Here is a 20,136-nt window from a genome sequence, read left to right on the forward strand (position 1 = left end):
ACAAAAATCCCTGCAAGTCTATATATTATAAATATAATCTAGAAAAGATTTCTTATTGTCAATAAAGTAAGAGGGATAAAATCTGGGAAGAACTCTTTTCCCGAACGAAAAAATAAGAATTTAGACCGGGCAAGTAGGGAGGATTACGTAAATTGCCATAGTCATGTGAATTTCCCATTTGTATAAAGCCGAGGCGAGGGAAAGATTAATTAATTAATTTATAGATACTGACCATCGCCAAAACTAAATATTCTTAAAAATAATAATAATAATAATATATTTTTCCCAAAAATAAAAATAAATAGGCATCAGCCGGCAGAAAGTGGCGGGGGCCTGCTTCTCTTTGTCTGTGACCTCCATTCGACCCACCACCACCTGGCGTAGGGAAGGTAGTGAAACTGCGTAATATCCAGACGACCTTCACTGTCGGTCGGGCTTTTTTTCTATGGTCTTCTGGCGGGAGAAGGCCATGCCGCCATTGTTATCTTCATCTCTGGGATAAACTCCCCCCTCCCTCCCCTCTGCTTTGAACTAAAAAGAAATGTTTATATATAAGATGATTCTTCCACAAAAAAGGCTCATTTGAAATGGGAAGATGGACAAGGTCTGTACCTTTACAGAGGAAGAGTTGAATATTTTCAGAGAGCCTGCAAGAATACTTGTTGCCGGTTTTAGCGGGGCAGGCAAGAGCAGTCTAGTGGAGCGTTTATGTAAAAAATATGCCGGTTCTTTCGCGAGAATAATCATTTCCAGTCTGGATGATAAAACTCACCCTTTGAAACAAATCACCTCTCTTAGTGAGAAAATCATTTTAGTGAAAGGTCTCATTAACCCGGCGGATTACCAAAATCCCCTTGAGACAGACAATAGCTCTCTGTATATAATTGATGACCTTTTTAATGAAGCAGTTAAGAGTGATGTTATAGCCAATATTTTTACTAGAGGAAGACACGAGCAAATATCCGTAATTCTCATATCTCAAAATTTATTTCCACAAGGAAAATACGCTCGCACGATCACACTTAATTGTAGCCAATATATTTTATTAAGACAACGAGATCTGTCTCAGTTGGAATGTCTCGGGCGACAAATTTATGGAAAAAATCTAGCCCCGAAATTTGTTGAGATATATCGTCACGTCACTGCGGATAAATACGGCTATCTTCTGGTTGATTTAACCGCTCCAGAGGAAATTCAATTACGAAGCTTCATTACCGGAGAGGGCAACTGTGAAACTGTATACCGCTGGTAAAAACAAAAATGGCCTTAAATTCACATAAAAAGAAAATTCTAGAAAAGGTATTTAGAGACGTCAATAGCCCCGGGGGCTTTACTGGGAATGTTAACAAACTTTTTAGAGCAGCTAGGGAGAAAAACGCCTCTATTACTTATAAAGACGTAGTAGATTATCTCTCTTCTCAGAGGGCCTATACTTTGCATAAATTGCAGCCTCTGCGATTTCCCAGACGGAAAATCATAGCTGCTGCCCCTCGCATTATACTCACCTGCGACTTGGCGGACATGACTTTATTACATTCCCACAATGGCGGCATTAAATATATTTTGTTATGCATTGATGTCTTTTCAAGGTTAATGAAGGCGGTAGGACTAGTCAGAAAAAACTCAAAAAGCGTCTTGTCAGCCTTACGAAATATTATAGAAAGCCCCACCTTCCGTGGAATTTCGAGATTACACACGGACAGAGGGACCGAGTTTTATAATCGTCCTCTTCTGAATTACCTAAAAAAAAAAAATATTAAATTATACAGTACCTTCTCGGACACTAAGGCTGCAATAGCGGAACGAGCTATTCGCACACTTAAGCATAGAATCTACCGCTATATGACTTTAACAAATTCTTTAAAATATATAGAGGTATTACCAGCCATAGTAGAAACTTACAACTCAACTCCTCACACCTCTCTCAAGAAAGGTCAAACTCCACAACAAGTGCATTCTCTGAGTCTTCCTCGAGACATTCGTCGGCAGTTTGGGCTAATGTATTTAAATGCCCGTCCTTATCAGCCTCGTACTAGTCCACGACTGACTCCTGGAGCGCATGTGCGGATAACTAGCCACCGGGGGATATTTCACAAGAGTTATTGGCCTCAAAACACCGAAGAAATTTTTAAAATCCAATCGGTTGATAATTCGCAAGTAATCCCCTCATATTCTCTTATCGACCTGAGCGGGGAAAAAATACTCGGGCAATTTTACGCTCAGGAATTAATAGAAACATCTCTACCTGAATTTTTTCCCATTAAAATATTGAGACGGAGAAGAAAAACTGACGGCAGTAGAGAATATCTGGTGAGCTGGGTGGGTTATCCCCGAAGTGCAGATAGCTGGGTGCACGAGAAGGACATGCAAAATGTCAGACAGGGGTAAGCCCCTGGCAGTGCAACACAGAGACTTATTAATTTTATTAAACAAACTTCCAGCTAAAGCTCGCAATCGTATTATTAAGGAATTAAAAAAAAAAGAAATTAATTGCATATCTGAGATATTTACTAATTTTCTTAAGAAAAATCTAACAGTAGAACCGACTATTTTGAGCAAATTAAAGAAGTTTAGAGGAGACATTCTCACCGTTGCCCGTAAACGAACTCCACTTTATAAAAAAAAAAATATTCTTCTTTCGAAGCGTGGAGGAGCCATCTTAACTACACTCTTACCTCTGGTCATCTCGCTGATTAGTAGTTTTATAAAGTAAAAAATAATCGAAATGGTGGTAAAGGAATTTTGTCTCATCCCTCGGCTAACCGCCGAAAAATATATTTTTAAAAATGGAACAAATATCTTACCCACTCCTAAGCGCGAATCTCCTTTTCCCCGCCTTCGCAGAAGCACTGCAACCACCACTATGGCGCGTAGGAAGGAATCTTCCAGCCTCTCGAGAGTGAAAGTGAAACCAGCCCAAAGCAAGGATGAGAAGGTCAGCTCCTGCCCCAGCATAGCAACTCGCCCTCATAAGGGTAATTACCGCTTCGAGCTACCACCTCCCACGAGCGGGCACCCACCCGAGCTCTTTGTTGAGACTGGCGAGTCCCCCATAAAAAAAAAAAAAAAAACAAAGCTCGCTCGCTGTAATGCCGCCCGCGGCGGTGGCGGCAGTGGCGGCAGTGGCGGCGGCTGCGGCGGCTGCGGTGGCGGGCGCGCCCGCGGTAGTTGCCGCGAGGAGTCTAAGAGTAAAAAAAAAAAAAATCCGAAACAGAAAATAATGGCCAATAATAAACTCCCGCCGGAAATACTTTTATCTTTAATATCAAGAAAAAACAACAGTCTTTCTCTCTCGCCTGAGGACTCTTCCCCAAATTTAAATGAAATAATTGATCTGTATTTCACGAGAGAAGAATTGCCATACGCGAAATCTATGCTGAATCTATTCAAAAATAATTCTTTCATTCGGTGGGATAAGAGAGGTATTTTATTCCCTCCATACCATAATTTAAACATCTTACAAATCATTAAATCTTTGACAAGCAGTCGAGCGTACATCGATAAAAAACTTTTGCCCGTTGTAGGGGAATTAGTGAGCCTTATTAGATTAGAGCCAAGATTTATAAAAAATCACAAGGCGAGAAAACAATTATTAGGCGGTTTTTATGTTAAAAAGACCGCGGAAAAAAAGCCGCTCTGGCTAGCCTATTGAAATTTAAGCTTTCATAAAGTCGAGAGAAGAGCTTTGCCCGCTTTAGTAAATACCGGGACAGGATAGAGACAAGAAGTTCCTTCTCGAAGTGCTATTCATAAAAAAAAAAAAAAATGGACCAGCCATCAGTTGATTATCCCGAGAGAATTAATCTCCCGTTGAATGAAGAAGGAGAAAAGGACCCCAGTTTGTCGATATTATTACATCAATTAACGTCAAGACGAAAGATTTATCAGCAAGTGTGTTACAAAGCTCGTGTGATACAAAGTTTATGGCAAACCTACGAATCCTTCAAAGTCAATTGCCCCATGACCAGATTTACTAAGACTTTTGATGAAATTGAAAAATTATATGACAATTTTAATCAGAAAGAACTGACGGCTGAAATCAGACGCTTAGAATATGCTACGCATGATTTCCGGGATATGATAGAAGCTTTTGAAGGGGCCCAAAGCTTGTATAAGCACCTTAGACGAATGTCGACCTAGAGAGGTCCCCCAAACCCCTACCAAACCCACCCGCAGGAGTGGGAGGCTACAGCAGCGCGGTATTTAAACCCCGCCGCCGACGTACCGATAAACATTATCCGTCTCACTCCCTCAGCGAGGACTCTAAGGAACCCAACTGTTGACGAGAATGGAATATAAATTTCCAGTAATTGTCGGGGGAATAACGGGCGAAGAATTCCTGGAATATGGGGATTGTATCGTGTATCCCCACAACGCTACTTCTGCTCGCCCCTACGAGCCGGCTCTTTCACTCTGGGAAAAATATCCTTTTTCCAAAATTGAGCGAAAATCGCTAATCCTGGTGAACCGTGCCATAGCTGCAGATCGGGGCACACCCGGGGAAATTGTCCTAAAATCACCCCCACCATGCACCAACACCCTTGACGACAGGCCAGAGGATTTTTTAAGACCCCACCTTGCAGCACTAATATGTCAGTTCTCAGCGGGTCCTTGTCTTGAAAAGAATGAAATTGCGCAACAGCAATTAGAGCGTAGTCTCGACACGCATTATGTACGCGGTTTGAGCAAGGACACGCAACAGAATCGACGAATTTGGTTTAAATTATGTCTGGTGTCCCTGGGACGGGCGGTGATAGCCAATGGCAACATCAAACGGGTAATTTTACCCCAGTACATTGGCATGAGCAGAAAACAGGCCGATGAATGGCACACTGAATATCTCCCTCTCATTAACATATTTCAAGACATATTACTGAAACGGGAAATTCAGACATGCTTGCTCGTACCGTCAGTGAGCCCATACTTGGCAGTACCTAAAATCATCCTAGATGAGGTGGAAATTGAACGCGGCGCCTCCCCCGAAGCTCTAGAACGGGAAATACTACAGCTGTCTGTGGAGAAGCAAGGCACTGGCAGCATCAGCGGTGGCAGCAGTGCCGGTGGCGGCAGCGGCAACAGCAGCTGCAGCAGCGGCAGCGGCGGTGTCAACGGTGCTGACGTCGGACCAGCCGGTGGGATTGGAACTAAACGAGACAGTGGCATGCGTGAAATGGACATGCCTGATGGAGTCGAGGTCACTTCACGCGGAAAACGCAAACGACAGCACGATGATGTGGATATTTTATTCCTAAATGCTGTAACTAATAAAAAAATAAAAATGTAAAGTCTTCAAACTAAAGTTTTTTTAAGCCTTTAAAAAATATATATAATGGTCTATATTTTGTATTTGCCTCATACTGTCTCTGTCCCTCAACATGGACAGAGGGGGTCCGGGGAAATATATCTATTTGAGCAGTTTAGAAAATATTGACATTTTCGACAATACAGCTTCGGCCTTTCAAAATATAATTACTGCAACGCCTTTAAATCCATCCTTGAACTACGAAATAGCCTTGCTTAATGTTTTGTATCCCAAAAAATTCAATGTTCTAACAAGAGACGATGCCGAATGCGGTATTGACATTATACAAAATCACATTACTGAAACAGGAATAAGTACAGAAGAAATAGTCCATCACTTTCTACCAAAAAATGATGTGTTATCGACAGATGCCAGCCATATTATTGAAGAAATTAATCGACAGCTAACAGCAGATTTAAAAAAAGCCTTTAGAGATAATTATTCGGCACATTTCCCGAAAGGGAAAATACTCAATTATGATGTCGGAATTGGGAGGGTTTTAGTTTCGACGAGATCGCGAACCTTTACGGGAAAAAACAATGCTGCCACTTCATTTAAAGCTCAATTTAAACCGAGAATAGCTCGGGTGCTTGGGCTTAGCAGCGCTGAAAAATATTATTTATTTCGTAGTGACGCGCCCGAGGGGACCTCCTTCCCCAAGCAGATTGCCCCATTCAAACCTGATCCCACTGCCGGAGTTGATTATGTTTTAATATATAGTGATATTGTGGAACCGCAAATATACGGTAGTCAGTTAGTCAATATTCTGGATGCTTTCGCCTTTCAGGAGAGTTATTCAAAAGGTGCTCATCCTATGATGTACAAACCTCTATGCGTAACTAAATTAGATAAAATAGCTATCAAAATGACAGATCAGTTTGGTCGTAATCTGTCTTTTGAAAGCGGTCATTCCACTACCGTAGTGTTACATGTAAGACCGATAAATAAATAGAACCAACTCTGCGTAAAAATGGTTATTGTTTCTCTAACCGCCAAACATGCGTGTACCCTTTCAAGTGCCCTCTGAGCAGGAATTTCGGAGTTTATTCTCCCTAAAACCCTCCCATGTGGGAGGTGGTCTGGGAGATATACAAACTTTTCACGCGCCATACAGAGTCCGAGGTGGGGGATTTTTTTCGGCTTTAGCGGGTCTAGCTAAAAGAGCTTTACCTTTTCTTTTCAGAGTGGCTGCGCCAAGTGCAGTAGAATTTGGAACTAAAATGCTCGATGATTATCAGTCTGGAAAAACAGACATGAAAGCTGCTCTTAAATCTCACGGGATAGATGCTTTAAAAGGTGTCGCAAAGAAGGTTATTACGGGCGGCAGAGTAAGCAGGGTGACTAAGCGACGGCTGAATAATAAATGCAAGTTAAATAAACGCCGACGAAGCCGAGTTGCTTATAAAACGGATGTATTCTCTCTCGTATAAACAGTTGCTTATTAGCCATGGCGGGTGTCGGGGCTGAAAACAGTGGACTCAAAGTCCCGTTAAATGATTATTCTTCCAGCGTCATTAATCAATTCCCGCGACCGCATAGACTGAGACAAGTTGAGAGTTCCATAGCTCGCACTCAGAGTTTTGATACTCTACCAGTAAACCTTCCTCTCTCTCAAAAACTAAAAGATAATTTTCTAGAATTTAGAATTCCTGGAGTTCCCGGAGCATTTCTAGATTTAGGCAAAATAGTTATAGAATTTAGAGTGACTCTAACAGAGGCTGATGGGCAAAGTCCACTAGGGGAAACAAGCAACATCGCACTCATCAATGGATTTTCCAACACGTTATTTAAAAGTGTCCAGTGTTTCCTGGGCGAGCAAATAACGGAAACAAATTCTAGTTTTAATTACTGGTCATTCATTAAACTCTGCAGCTCAGTAAAACGAAGCCAGTTGCCGAGTATCGCCCGACTGGGGTATCTCTTGCCCGACTTTAAAGGAGGAGAAGGTATAACTAAATTGTTCGATACAGCCTATTTCGCCCGCACATCGGCAAAAGAACCACAGATACTGACAAAGAATGATAAAGAACAGGGCATAACTCTGTGTTTTCCCTTGGCTCTGGACATATCCACTCTGGACCAATATCTGCTTGACAATATCGATTTAAAAATTAGGCTGGAATTATCCCCTCAAGCGTGGACTCTGAAAACAGACGATGATGCCAGCACATACCAGCTCCATATTAATTACGCTAAACTTTGGCTTAATAGGGTGTACCCATATACATCAGCTTATATGGCCTTGAACAAGTCTCTAGCCTTAGACGCAAAGCCGATAATATATACTTTTAATCGCACTCTAAGTAAAAATTATGTGCTAGGTCACAATCAAACGAGCCTCCTAATAGATCAGCCATGGGGTCATGTAATTCCCGCCAAAATTTTCATGGTAATTTTGCCCATGACAGCCTATGCAGGAAAACATAAGGAGAATGGTCTATATTTTGAGCATGGGGATCTAGCCAGTTTATCTGTATGTATTAATAATAATACAGTTTATCGCATAAGCAGTGATTTCCCCCATCATTATAGTAAATTATATTATGAGGCAATTAACTCTCTGGGCATTGAGGAAGAAAATTTAATTCTCTATGAATCATTCGCCTCCGGGCGAACCATCAATATTTTCAATTTAACCGACAGCCAAGTGGAAGACGCTCTCCCGATTGAAAAATCTGGTAACTTGAGAATTGAATTACAGTTCTCTAAGCCCGCCCCTCATAATAAGGTAGTTTTATTATTTGCTCAGACCACTGGTGTTTTATCCATCGACCAGAATAGATCTGTTCATTGTGATGTGCGAGCATAAATAAAAAATGAATTGCGCAGAAATAAATAATAGTTTAATTCCCGCCCTAGGAAATAAAGTCACATATATTGGCTGTTTCACTATAGACGCTCTACAGCAAATAAGATTAGATGACTATCCCTCAGACAGGCCCATAGTGCTTGTAAGTAATATTCTTCCTTCGTACAGCTCAAAAGTAATGGGTCATTTTTTTTCTCTTCTCTTGGACAAGAAAAATAGTCTATCCTTCTTCTTTGACAGTTACGGGAAAAAACCAGAGAATTATGGCATAAATTTAAAAAAATTTTTTAAACTAAATAAAATTAAATATTTATATCGTTTATCTGGCAGAACACAAAGTGATTTTTCACTCACTTGCGGTCTATATGTTATGATGTTTATTCATAAAGCAAGCCTTGTGGGATTAGAAAGAGCTTTATATTTTTTTAAAAAAAATTTCTCGGAAAAATCGCTTTTTATCAATGACAGATTAGTGATAGCATATGCTAGAGAGAATTTTAAAATGTTACCTCCTTGTGAAAATACATTTTGCCTAAGTAGACAAGGTTATCTTTGTGCTTCCCTCTGTGAGGAAGGTCACCTCTGACGAGAGTATCCCCCAAATACCCCTCCTGGCTGGTAAGGCCCTCTCTGAGCTGTATATAAGAGCCCGCTGAAGCTGTCTTCCCCGCAAAAGATAGAGGCTGACCTCTCCATAGCCTTTTACTCTCATCATGGTGAAGGAAGCAGACATTCTCGATTCTGGTAAGCGAGACATTTTATTTTGCTAAAAACTTCTCTTTGAATATTAACGAAACAAACGAGTGCAAGAGACTTATAATAATTTTTAAAGTTGAGTCTCTTTTTTCAACAGTTTTCACTGCACCAGTCAGAATTTGTAAAGTTTTTGATTTTATCGGCTGGTAGATTGGATACTTCTCTTTGAATATTAACGAAACAAAACGAGCGCAAGAGACTTATAATAATTTTAAAGTTGAGTCTCCTTTTTTTTCTTCAACAGTTTTCACTGGACCAGTCAGAATTTGTAAAGTTTTGATTTTATCGGCTGGTAGATTGGAAGGGAAGGAACACACCGGCTTCAAACTCCTAAAGCGGTGTCATTGTGATGATAGCAGGAAACGCAAACAAAGACTTCCTCAGGAAAGGGTATGTCTTTCTATGTTCCCTCCTTTGGTAGATTAGAGACGAGTCCCACTCCTTTATTTGAAAGTGATAAATATGTTCTCTTTATGACTTACAGCCTGTGGAAGATGGGATCAGTTCATCTGATATAGAGGAGCCTATGAAGAAAGAACCAGATCTCGACAACGATGAAACGCAGAGCCTTCCCTCATGTCAGTCTGATGACCTCGTTGTGGACCTCTCTACGCTCGATACTGCTCAATCTGATGACTCTGTTGAGGTCACTGCCGCGGCAGGTGCTGAACAAACTGGCGACCTTGAAGCGCACCCTGACAGTCAGTCGGAGAAGGAAGGGAAAACCCCCGACGTGAGAGTAAAGCCAGCAGAAGGGGTAAAGACGGCAGATGATGATGTACCTGAAAAGGAAATCATTTTCGAGCGGGAGGTTATCAATCTTACAGAAAGTGAACAGGAGGAGCGCAGTCATTCAGTCTAACCAGTAAAACTCGCACAGTTTCGCCCCTTTGCTCGCGCTAAAAAACTTTGCACAGCTTTTTTGCCCTTTTGTATGTGAATTAATAAAAATATTGACAAACTCTGATTTTTATTTACATATAACTATATATTACTATCTTCTCTAGTCTAAACATATATATATATAAACAATATCGCACCACTTAAGCCTCTCCCCATCTGAGAGTGGGTAAGAGGAAAATGTATATGACAAAGTTCCTATAAGAGCTCTATCAGCACAAAGGTCTTCCCTAGATGACCTTTTCTCACTGCTTTAAGCCTCCCCCACCTGGAAAGATCTAGCAGCTGGCAAGAATAAACACTACCGTAGTACCCGGAAGAACCTTTTTTTTTTTTTTTTTTTTTTTTTGCTGAGGTACGGACGGGCGAGCAACACTCCCTCGGGGGACCAGCTACCCATCCATTACCGCGTTCTTTAAACCCAGCAGTGTTGTGAAGTAGCAACAGTCGCGTCAGTGAGTCGCAGCCCCGGGAAGGGGGGGGGGACTCCCTCGGAGATGGTAAGCTTGTACCCAGTCACCTGAATCCTTTGTACTGCCTCTCCCATCTATCAGAGTGATTGAGTTTGGGGAGTCAGAAGTGATCATTACCTACCTTCTTATACTTAGTAATTACACAGAAATAAGCCTCTCTCTCTCTATCCCCTTGGGGGATGTCTCTCTCTATCCCCTTGGGGGATGTTTAAACATATTAAATCTTGTACCCCTGACAGCACCTGAGCTTATGCAGACCACCCATTATCACATTCTTTTCCACACTCATTATCCGGGGAATCTGCCACCTGCACACCTGAATCCTTTTTTTGTACTGCCTCCCCCATCTATCAGAGTGATTGAGTTTGGGGAGTCAGAAGTGATCATTACCTACCTTCTTATACTTAGTAATTACACAGAAATAAGTCTCTCTATCCCCTGGGGGGATGATTAAACATATTAAACTTGTACCCCTGACAGCACCTGAGCTTATGCAGACCACCCATTATCACATTCTTTTCCACACTCATTATCCTGGAATCTGCCACCTGCACACCTGAATCCTTTGTTCTACTTTATGTACCTACTTATTAATGTATAGGAATAAGACTCTCTATCCCCTTGGGGCATGATTAATCATATTAAACACATACCCTGTCAGCCCTAAGGTCATACAGACCCCATCATTATCTCATTTTCCATGGTCATTATCCGGCAGTGTTCCTAGATCGACCAAATTACACTACTACTACACTGCCTCCACAACACTCACTACACTGCCTCCACAACACTCACTACACTGCCTCCACAACACTCACTACACTACCTCCACAACACTCACTATACTTTCTCCACAACACTATACTCCCTTCACAACACTCACTACACCGCCTCCACAACACTCACTATACTCCCGCCACAACACTCACTGTACTCCCTCCACAATACTCACTACACTACCTCCACAACACTACACTGCCTCCACAACACTCACTACTCTGCCTCCACAACACTCACTACACTGCCTCCACAACATTCACTATACTCCCTCCACAACACTCACTATACTTTCTCCACAACACTATACTCCCTCCACAACACTTACTACACTACCTCCACAACACTACACTGCCTCCACAACACAACACTACACTGCCTCCACAACACAACACTACACTGCCTCCACAACACTACACTGCCTCCACAACACAACACTACACTGCCTCCACAACACTACACTGCCTCCACAACACAACACTACACTACCTCCACAACACTACACTGCCTCCACAACACTCACTACTCTGCCTCCACAACACTCACTACACTGCCTCCACAACACTCACTACTCTGCCCCCACAACACTCACTATACTGCCTCCACAACACTCACTACTCTGCCCCCACAACACTCACTATACTGCCTCCACAACACTCACTACTCTGCCCCCACAACACTCACTACACTGCCTCCACAACACTCACTACACTGCCTCCACAACACTCACTACACTGCCTCCACAACACCTACTATACTGCCCCCACAACACTCACTATACTGCCCCCACAACACTCACTACACTGCCCCCACAACACTCACTACACTGCCTCCACAACACTCACTACACTGCCTCCACAACACTCACTACACTGCCTCCACAACACTCACTACACTGCCCCCACAACACTCACTACACTGCCTCCACAACACTCACTACACTGCCTCCACAACACTCACTACACTGCCTCCACAACACTCACTACACTGCCTCCACAACACTCACTACACTGCCTCCACAACACTCACTACACTACCTCCACAACACTCACTACACTGCCCCCACAACACAACATTACACTGCCTCCACAGCACAACACTACACTGCCCCCGCAACACTCACTACACTGCCTCCACAACACTCACTACACTGCCTCCACAACACTCACTACACTGCCCCCACAACACAACATTACACTGCCTCCACAACACAACATTACACTGCCTCCACAACACAACACTACACTGCCTCCACAACACAACATTACAATGCCTCCACAGCACAACACTACACTGCCTCCACAACACAACACTACACTGCCCCACAACACTGCACTGCCTCCTCAACATTACACTGCCTCCACAACACTACACTGCCTCCACAACACTACACTGCCTCCACAACACAACACTACACTGCCCCACAACACTACACTGCCTCCACAACACTACACTGCCTCCACAACACTACACTGCCTCCACAACACAACACTACACTGCCTCCACAACACTACACTGCCTCCACAACACAACACTACACTGCCTCCACAACACAACACTACACTGCCTCCACAACACAACACTACACTGCCTCCACAACACAACACTACACTGCCTCCACAACACTACACTGCCTCCACAACACTACACTGCCTCCACAACACTACACTGCCTCCACAACACTACACTGCCTCCACAACACTACACTGCCTCCACAACACTACACTGCCTCCACAACACAACATTACACTGCCCCCACAACACTGCACTGCCTCCTCAACATTACACTGCCCCCACAACACTACACTGCCTCCACTACACTGCCTCCACAACACTACACTGCCTCCACAACGCAACACTACACTGCCCTCACAACACTACAGTGCCTCCACAACACTACATTGCCTCCACAACACAACATTACACTGCCCCTACAACACTACACTGCCTCCACAACGCAACACTACACTGCCCCCACAACACTACAGTGCCTCCACATCACTACATTGCCTCCACAACACAACATTACACTACCTCCACAACACAACACTACACTGCCCCCACAACACTACACTGCCTCCACAACACAACACTACACTGCCTCCACAACACAACACTGCATCCACAACACGACACTACACTGCCTGCACAACACAACATTGCACTGCCTCCACAGCACAACACTACACTGCCTCCATAACACTGCACTGCCTCCACAACACAACACTACACTGCCCCCACAAACTACACTGCCTCCACAACACTACACTGCCCCCACAACACTACACTGCCTCCACAACACTACACTGCCTCCACAACACAACACTACACTGCCCCCACAACAATGCACTGCCTCCACAACACAACACTACACTGCCTCCATAACACTGCACTGCCTCCACAACACAACACTACACTGCCTCCACAACACTACACTGCCTCCACAACACAACACTACACTGCCCCCACAAACTACACTGCCTCCACAACACAACACAACACTACACTGCCTCCAGTACACAACACTACACTGCCTCCACAACACTACACTGCCTCCACAACACAACACTACACTGCCCCCACAAACTACACTGCCTCCACAACACAACACTACACTGCCTCCACAACACAACACTACACTGCCCCCACAAACTACACTGCCTCCACAACACAACACTACACTGCCTCCACAACACAACACTACACTGCCCCCACAAACTACACTGTCTCCACAACACAACACTACACTGCCCCCACAAACTACACTGCCTCCACAACACAACACAACACTACACTGCCTCCACAACACAACACTACACTGCCTCCACAACACTACACTGCCTCCACAACACAACACTACACTGCCCCCACAAACTACACTGCCTCCACAACACAACACAACACTACACTGCCTCCACAACACAACACTACACTGCCCCCACAAACTACACTGCCTCCACAACACAACACAACACTACACTGCCTCCACAACACAACACTACACTGCCTCCACAACACTACACTGCCCCCACAAACTACACTGTCTCCACAACACAACACTATACTGCCCCCACAACACAACACTACACTGCCCCCACAAACTACACTGCCTCCACAACACAACACAACACTACACTGCCCCCACAAACTACACTGCCTCCACAACACAACACAACATTACACTGCCTCCACAACACAACACTACACTGCCTCCACAACACTACACTGCCCCCACAAACTACACTGTCTCCACAACACAACACTACACTGCCTCCACAACACTACACTGCCCCCACAAACTACACTGCCTCCACAACACAACACAACACTACACTGCCTCCACAACACAACACTACACTGCCTCCACAACACTACACTGCCTCCACAACACAACACTACACTGCCCCCACAAACTACACTGCCTCCACAACACAACACAACACTACACTGCCTCCACAACACAACACTACACTGCCCCCACAAACTACACTGCCTCCACAACACAACACAACACTACACTGCCTCCACAACACAACACTACACTGCCTCCACAACACTACACTGCCCCCACAAACTACACTGTCTCCACAACACAACACTACACTGCCTCCACAACACAACACTACACTGCCTCCACAACACTACACTGCCTCCACAACACAACACAACACTACACTGCCTCCACAACACAACACTACACTGCCCCCACAAACTACACTGCCTCCACAACACAACACAACACTACACTGCCTCCACAACACAACACTACACTGCCCCCACAAACTACACTGCCTCCACAACACAACACTACACTGCCCCCACAAACTACACTGCCTCCACAACACAACACTACACTGCCCCCACAACACTACACTGCCTCCACAACACAACACTACACTGCCCCCACAACACTACACTGCCTCCACAACACAACATTACACTGCCTCCACAACACAACACAACACAACACAACACTGCACTGCACTGTCTCCACAACACAACACTACACTGCCCCCACAACACTACACTGCCTCCACAACACAACATTGCACTGCCTCCACAAACTACACTGCCTCCACAACACAACACTACACTGCCCCCACAAACTACACTGCCTCCACAACACAACACAACACTGCACTGCCTCCACAACACAACACTACACTGCCCCCACAAACTACACTGCCTCCACAACACAACACAACACTACACTGCCTCCACAACACAACACTACACTGCCCCCACAAACTACACTGCCTCCACAACACAACACAACACTACACTGCCTCCACAACACAACACTACACTGCCTCCACAACACTACACTGCCTCCACAACACAACACTACACTGCCCCCACAAACTACACTGCCTCCACAACACAACACAACACTACACTGCCTCCACAACACAACACTACACTGCCCCCACAAACTACACTGCCTCCACAACACAACACTACACTGCCCCCACAAACTACACTGCCTCCACAACACAACACAACACTACACTGCCTACACAACACAACACTACACTGCCCCCACAAACTACACTGCCTCCACAACACAACACAACACTACACTGCCTCCACAACACAACACTACACTGCCCCCACAAACTACACTGCCTCCACAACACAACACTACACTGCCCCCACAATACTACACTGCCTCCACAACACTACACTTCTTCCACAACACTACACTGCCTCCACAACACTACACTGCCCCCACAACACTACACTGCCTCCACAGCACAACACTACACTGCCCCCACAACACTACACTGCCTCCACAACACAACACTACACTGCCCCCACAACACAACACTACACTGCCTCCACAACACAACACTACACTGCCTCCACAACACAACACTACACTGCCTCCACAACACAACACTACACTGCCTCCACAACACAACACTACACTGCCTCCACAACACAACACTACACTGCCTCCACAACACAACACTACACTGCCTCCACAACACTCACTCAACATTGATTACCATCAGAATGTACAACTCTTAAAACTGACAAACCAACAGGTTGTTGCTGCTAGTCAATACTTCCTTCCAATAATAAGTGTGAGAAAAATGCAAACACACAAAAAAGTGTCTTACCAAGTGCGTACTCACCTAGTTGTACTCACCTAGTTGTACTCACCTAGTTGTACTCACCTAGTTGTACTCACCTAGTTGTACTCACCTAGTTGTACTCACCTAGTTGTACTCACCTAGTTGTACTCACCTAGTTGTACTCACCTAGTTGTACTCACCTAGTCGTACTCACCTAGTTGTACTCACCTAGTTGTACTCACCTAGTTGTACTCACCTAGTTGTACTCACCTAGTTGTACTCACCTAGTTGTACTCACCTAGTTGTACTCACCTAGTTGTACTCACCTAGTTGTACTCACCTAGTTGTACTCACCTAGTTGTACTCACCTAGTTGTACTCACCTAGTCGTACTCACCTAGTTGTACTCACCTAGTTGTACTCACCTAGTTGTACTCACCTAGTTGTACTCACCTAGTTGTACTCACCTAGTTGTACTCACCTAGTTGTACTCACCTAGTTGTACTCACCTAGTTGTACTCACCTAGTTGTACCCACCTAGTTGTACTCACCTAGTTGTACTCACCTAGTTGTACTCACCTAGTTGTACTCACCTAGTTGTACTCACCTAGTTGTACTCACCTAGTTGTACTCACCTAGTTGTACTCACCTAGTTGTACTCACCTAGTTGTACTCACCTAGTTGTACTCACCTAGTTGTACTCATCTAGTTGTACTCACCTAGTTGTACTCACCTAGTTGTACTCACCTAGTTGTACTCACCTAGTTGTACTCACCTAGTTGTACTCATCTAGTTGTACTCACCTAGTTGTACTCACCTAGTTGTACTCATCTAGTTGTACTCACCTAGTTGTACTCACCTAGTTGTACTCATCTAGTTGTACTCACCTAGTTGTACTCACCTAGTTGTACTCATCTAGTTGTACTCACCTAGTTGTACTCACCTAGTTGTACTCACCTAGTTGTACTCACCTAGTTGTACTCACCTAGTTGTACTCATCTAGTTGTACTCACCTAGTTGTACTCACCTAGTTGTACTCACCTAGTTGTACTCACCTAGTTGTACTCATCTAGTTGTACTCACCTAGTTGTACTCACCTAGTTGTACTCACCTAGTTGTACTCACCTAGTTGTACTCACCTAGTTGTACTCACCTAGTTGTACTCACCTAGTTGTACTCACCTAGTTGTACTCACCTAGTTGTACTCACCTAGTTGTACTCACCTAGTTGTACTCACCTAGTTGTACTCACCTAGTTGTACTCACCTAGTTGTACTCACCTAGTTGTACTCACCTAGTTGTACTCATCTAGTTGTACTCACCTAGTTGTACTCACCTAGTTGTACTCACCTAGTTGTACTCACCTAGTTGTACTCACCTAGTTGTACTCATCTAGTTGTACTCACCTAGTTGTACTCACCTAGTTGTACTCATCTAGTTGTACTCACCTAGTTGTACTCACCTAGTTGTACTCATCTAGTTGTACTCACCTAGTTGTACTCACCTAGTTGTACTCATCTAGTTGTACTCACCTAGTTGTACTCACCTAGTTGTACTCACCTAGTTGTACTCACCTAGTTGTACTCACCTAGTTGTACTCATCTAGTTGTACTCACCTAGTTGTACTCACCTAGTTGTACTCACCTAGTTGTACTCACCTAGTTGTACTCACCTAGTTGTACTCATCTAGTTGTACTCACCTAGTTGTACTCACCTAGTTGTACTCACCTAGTTGTACTCACCTAGTTGTACTCACCTAGTTGTACTCACCTAGTTGTACTCATCTAGCTGAGGTTACAGGGGTCGAGTCCCAGCTCCTGGCCCCGCCTCTTCACTGATCGCCACTAGGTCACTCTCCCTGAGCCGTGAGCTTTATCATACCTCTGCTTAAAGCTATGCATGGATCCTGCCTCCACTACATCGCCTCCCAAACTATTCCAAGTCCTGACTACTTTGTGGCTGAAGAAATACTTCCTAACATCCCTGTGATTCATCTGTGTCTTCAGCTTCCAACTGTGTCCCCTTGTTACTGTGTCCAATCTCTGGAACATCCTGTCTTTGTCCACCTTGCCAATTTCTCTCAGTATTTTGTATGTCGTTATCATGTCCCCCCTACCTCTCCTGTCCTCCAGTGTTGTCAGGTTAATTTCCCTTAACCTCTCCTCGTAGGACATACCTCGTAGCTCTGGAACTAGTCTTGTTGCAAACCTTTGCACTTTCTCTAATTTTTTTACGTGCTTGGCTAAGTGTGGGTTCCAAACTGGTGCCGCATACTCCAATATGGGCCTAACGTACACGGTGTACAGGGTCCTGAAGGATTCCTTATTAAGATGTTGGAATGCTGTTCTGAGGTTTGCTAGGCGCCCATATGCTGCAGCAGTTATTTGGTTGATGTGCGCTTCAGGAGATGTGCCCGGTGTTATACTCACCCCAAGATCTTTTTCCTTGAGTGAGGTTTGTAGTCTCTGGCTCCCTAGACTGTATTCCGTTTGCGGTCTTCTTTGCTCTCCCCCAATCTTCATGACTTTGCACTTGGTGGGGTTGAACTCTAGGAGCCAATTGCTGGACCAGGTCTGCAGCCTGTCCAGATCCCTTTGTAGCTCTGCCTGGTTTTCGATCGAATGAATTCTTCTCATCAACTTCACGTCATCTGCAAACAGGGACACTTCGGAGTCTATTCCTTCAATCATGTTATTCACAAATACCAGAAACAGCACTGGTTCTAGGACTGACCCCTGTGGAACCCCGCTGGTCACAGGTGCCCACTCTGACACCTCGCCACGCACCATGTCTCGCTGTTGTCTTCCTGACAGGTATTCCTTGATCCAATGCAGTGCCTTCCCTGTCATCCCTGCCTGGTCCTCCAGCTTTTGCACTAATATCTTGTGTGGAACTGTGTCAAACACCTTCTTACAGTCCAAGAAAATGCAATCTACCCACCCCGCTCTCTCTCTTGTCTTACTGCTGTCACCCTGTCATAGAGCTTCAGCAGGTTTATGACAAATGATTTCCCGTTCCTGAAACCGTGCTGGCTGTTGTTGATAAGCTCATTCCTTTCTAGATGCTCCACCACTCTTTTCTTGATAATCTTCTCCATGACTTTGTATACTATACATGTCAGTGTCACTGGTCTGTAGTTTAATGCTTCGTGTCTGCCTCTTTTTTTTTTTTAAAATGGGACTACATTTGCTGTCTTCCATAACTCAGGTAGTCGCCCTGTTTCGATAGATGAGTTGAAGATTGTTATTAGTTGTACACATAGCACCTCTGGTGTTATGTGAATCCCACCTTTCCTTCTTTCTGGAGTCCCTTCTGTCTCCTCTGTGAACATTTCTTTGAATCTTATGTTGAGCTCCTCACATACTTAGCGATCGTTTCTTGTGACCTTCCTTCCTTCCTTCCTCAGCTTGATTACCTGATCCTTGACTATTGTTCTCCTGATGTGGCTGTACAACAGCTTCGTGTCAGATTTGACTTACGCTGCTATGTCATTTTCGCATTGTCGTTGGGACTCCCTTCTTAACTATGCACATTCATTTCTGGCCCTACAACTGCTCTCCTTATTCTCCTACGTCCTTTGCATTCTATACTTCTTCCATTCTCTAGCACACTTGGTTTTGGCCTCTCTACACCTTTGGGTGAAACAAGGGATTATCGTGGATTTCTTGTTATTGCTGTTACCCTTGGGCACAAACCTCTCCTCATCTTCCATACATATTGTTGTCACATATCCATCATCTCGTTTACTAACTTCCCTGCCAGTTCTCTGTCCCACTGAACCCCATGCAGGAAATTCTTCATGCCTGTGTAGTACCTCTCTCTTGTAGTTTGACTTCATTTGTCCTGCCTTTCCTGCTTCCCTCTCCCCTTGTGTCTCTACTATATATTTGAAGCTCAGAACCACGTAATCACTGGCCCCAAAGGGTCTTTCATATGTAATGTCCTCACTATCTGCTCTACTCAAGGTGAATACTAGGTCCAGTCTTGCTGGTTCATCCTTCCCTCTCTCTGGTAGTGTCCCTTTCGTGTTACAGCATGAGATT

The 20,136-nt window shown here is 44.4% G+C and overlaps 2 protein-coding genes across 11 annotated transcripts in view; both read left to right on the forward strand.

Moving 5' to 3' along the window:
* The window catches only part of LOC128685375 (collagen alpha-1(XVIII) chain), an 836,546-nt gene that overhangs the window by 57,400 nt on the left and 759,010 nt on the right, over positions 1-20,136 (forward strand). The window lies entirely within an intron of this gene.
* On the forward strand, positions 7,104-10,040 carry LOC138852396 (uncharacterized). Its single transcript, XM_070082818.1, has 3 exons — positions 7,104-8,855; positions 9,112-9,257; positions 9,352-10,040. The coding sequence occupies exons 1-3, from the start codon at positions 8,825-8,827 to the stop codon at positions 9,727-9,729; spliced, it is 555 nt and encodes a 184-aa protein (XP_069938919.1). The 5' UTR covers positions 7,104-8,824; the 3' UTR covers positions 9,730-10,040.

Source organism: Cherax quadricarinatus, chromosome 8, assembly GCF_038502225.1.
Source record: "Cherax quadricarinatus isolate ZL_2023a chromosome 8, ASM3850222v1, whole genome shotgun sequence".
Taxonomy (NCBI): Eukaryota; Metazoa; Arthropoda; class Malacostraca; order Decapoda; family Parastacidae; genus Cherax; species Cherax quadricarinatus.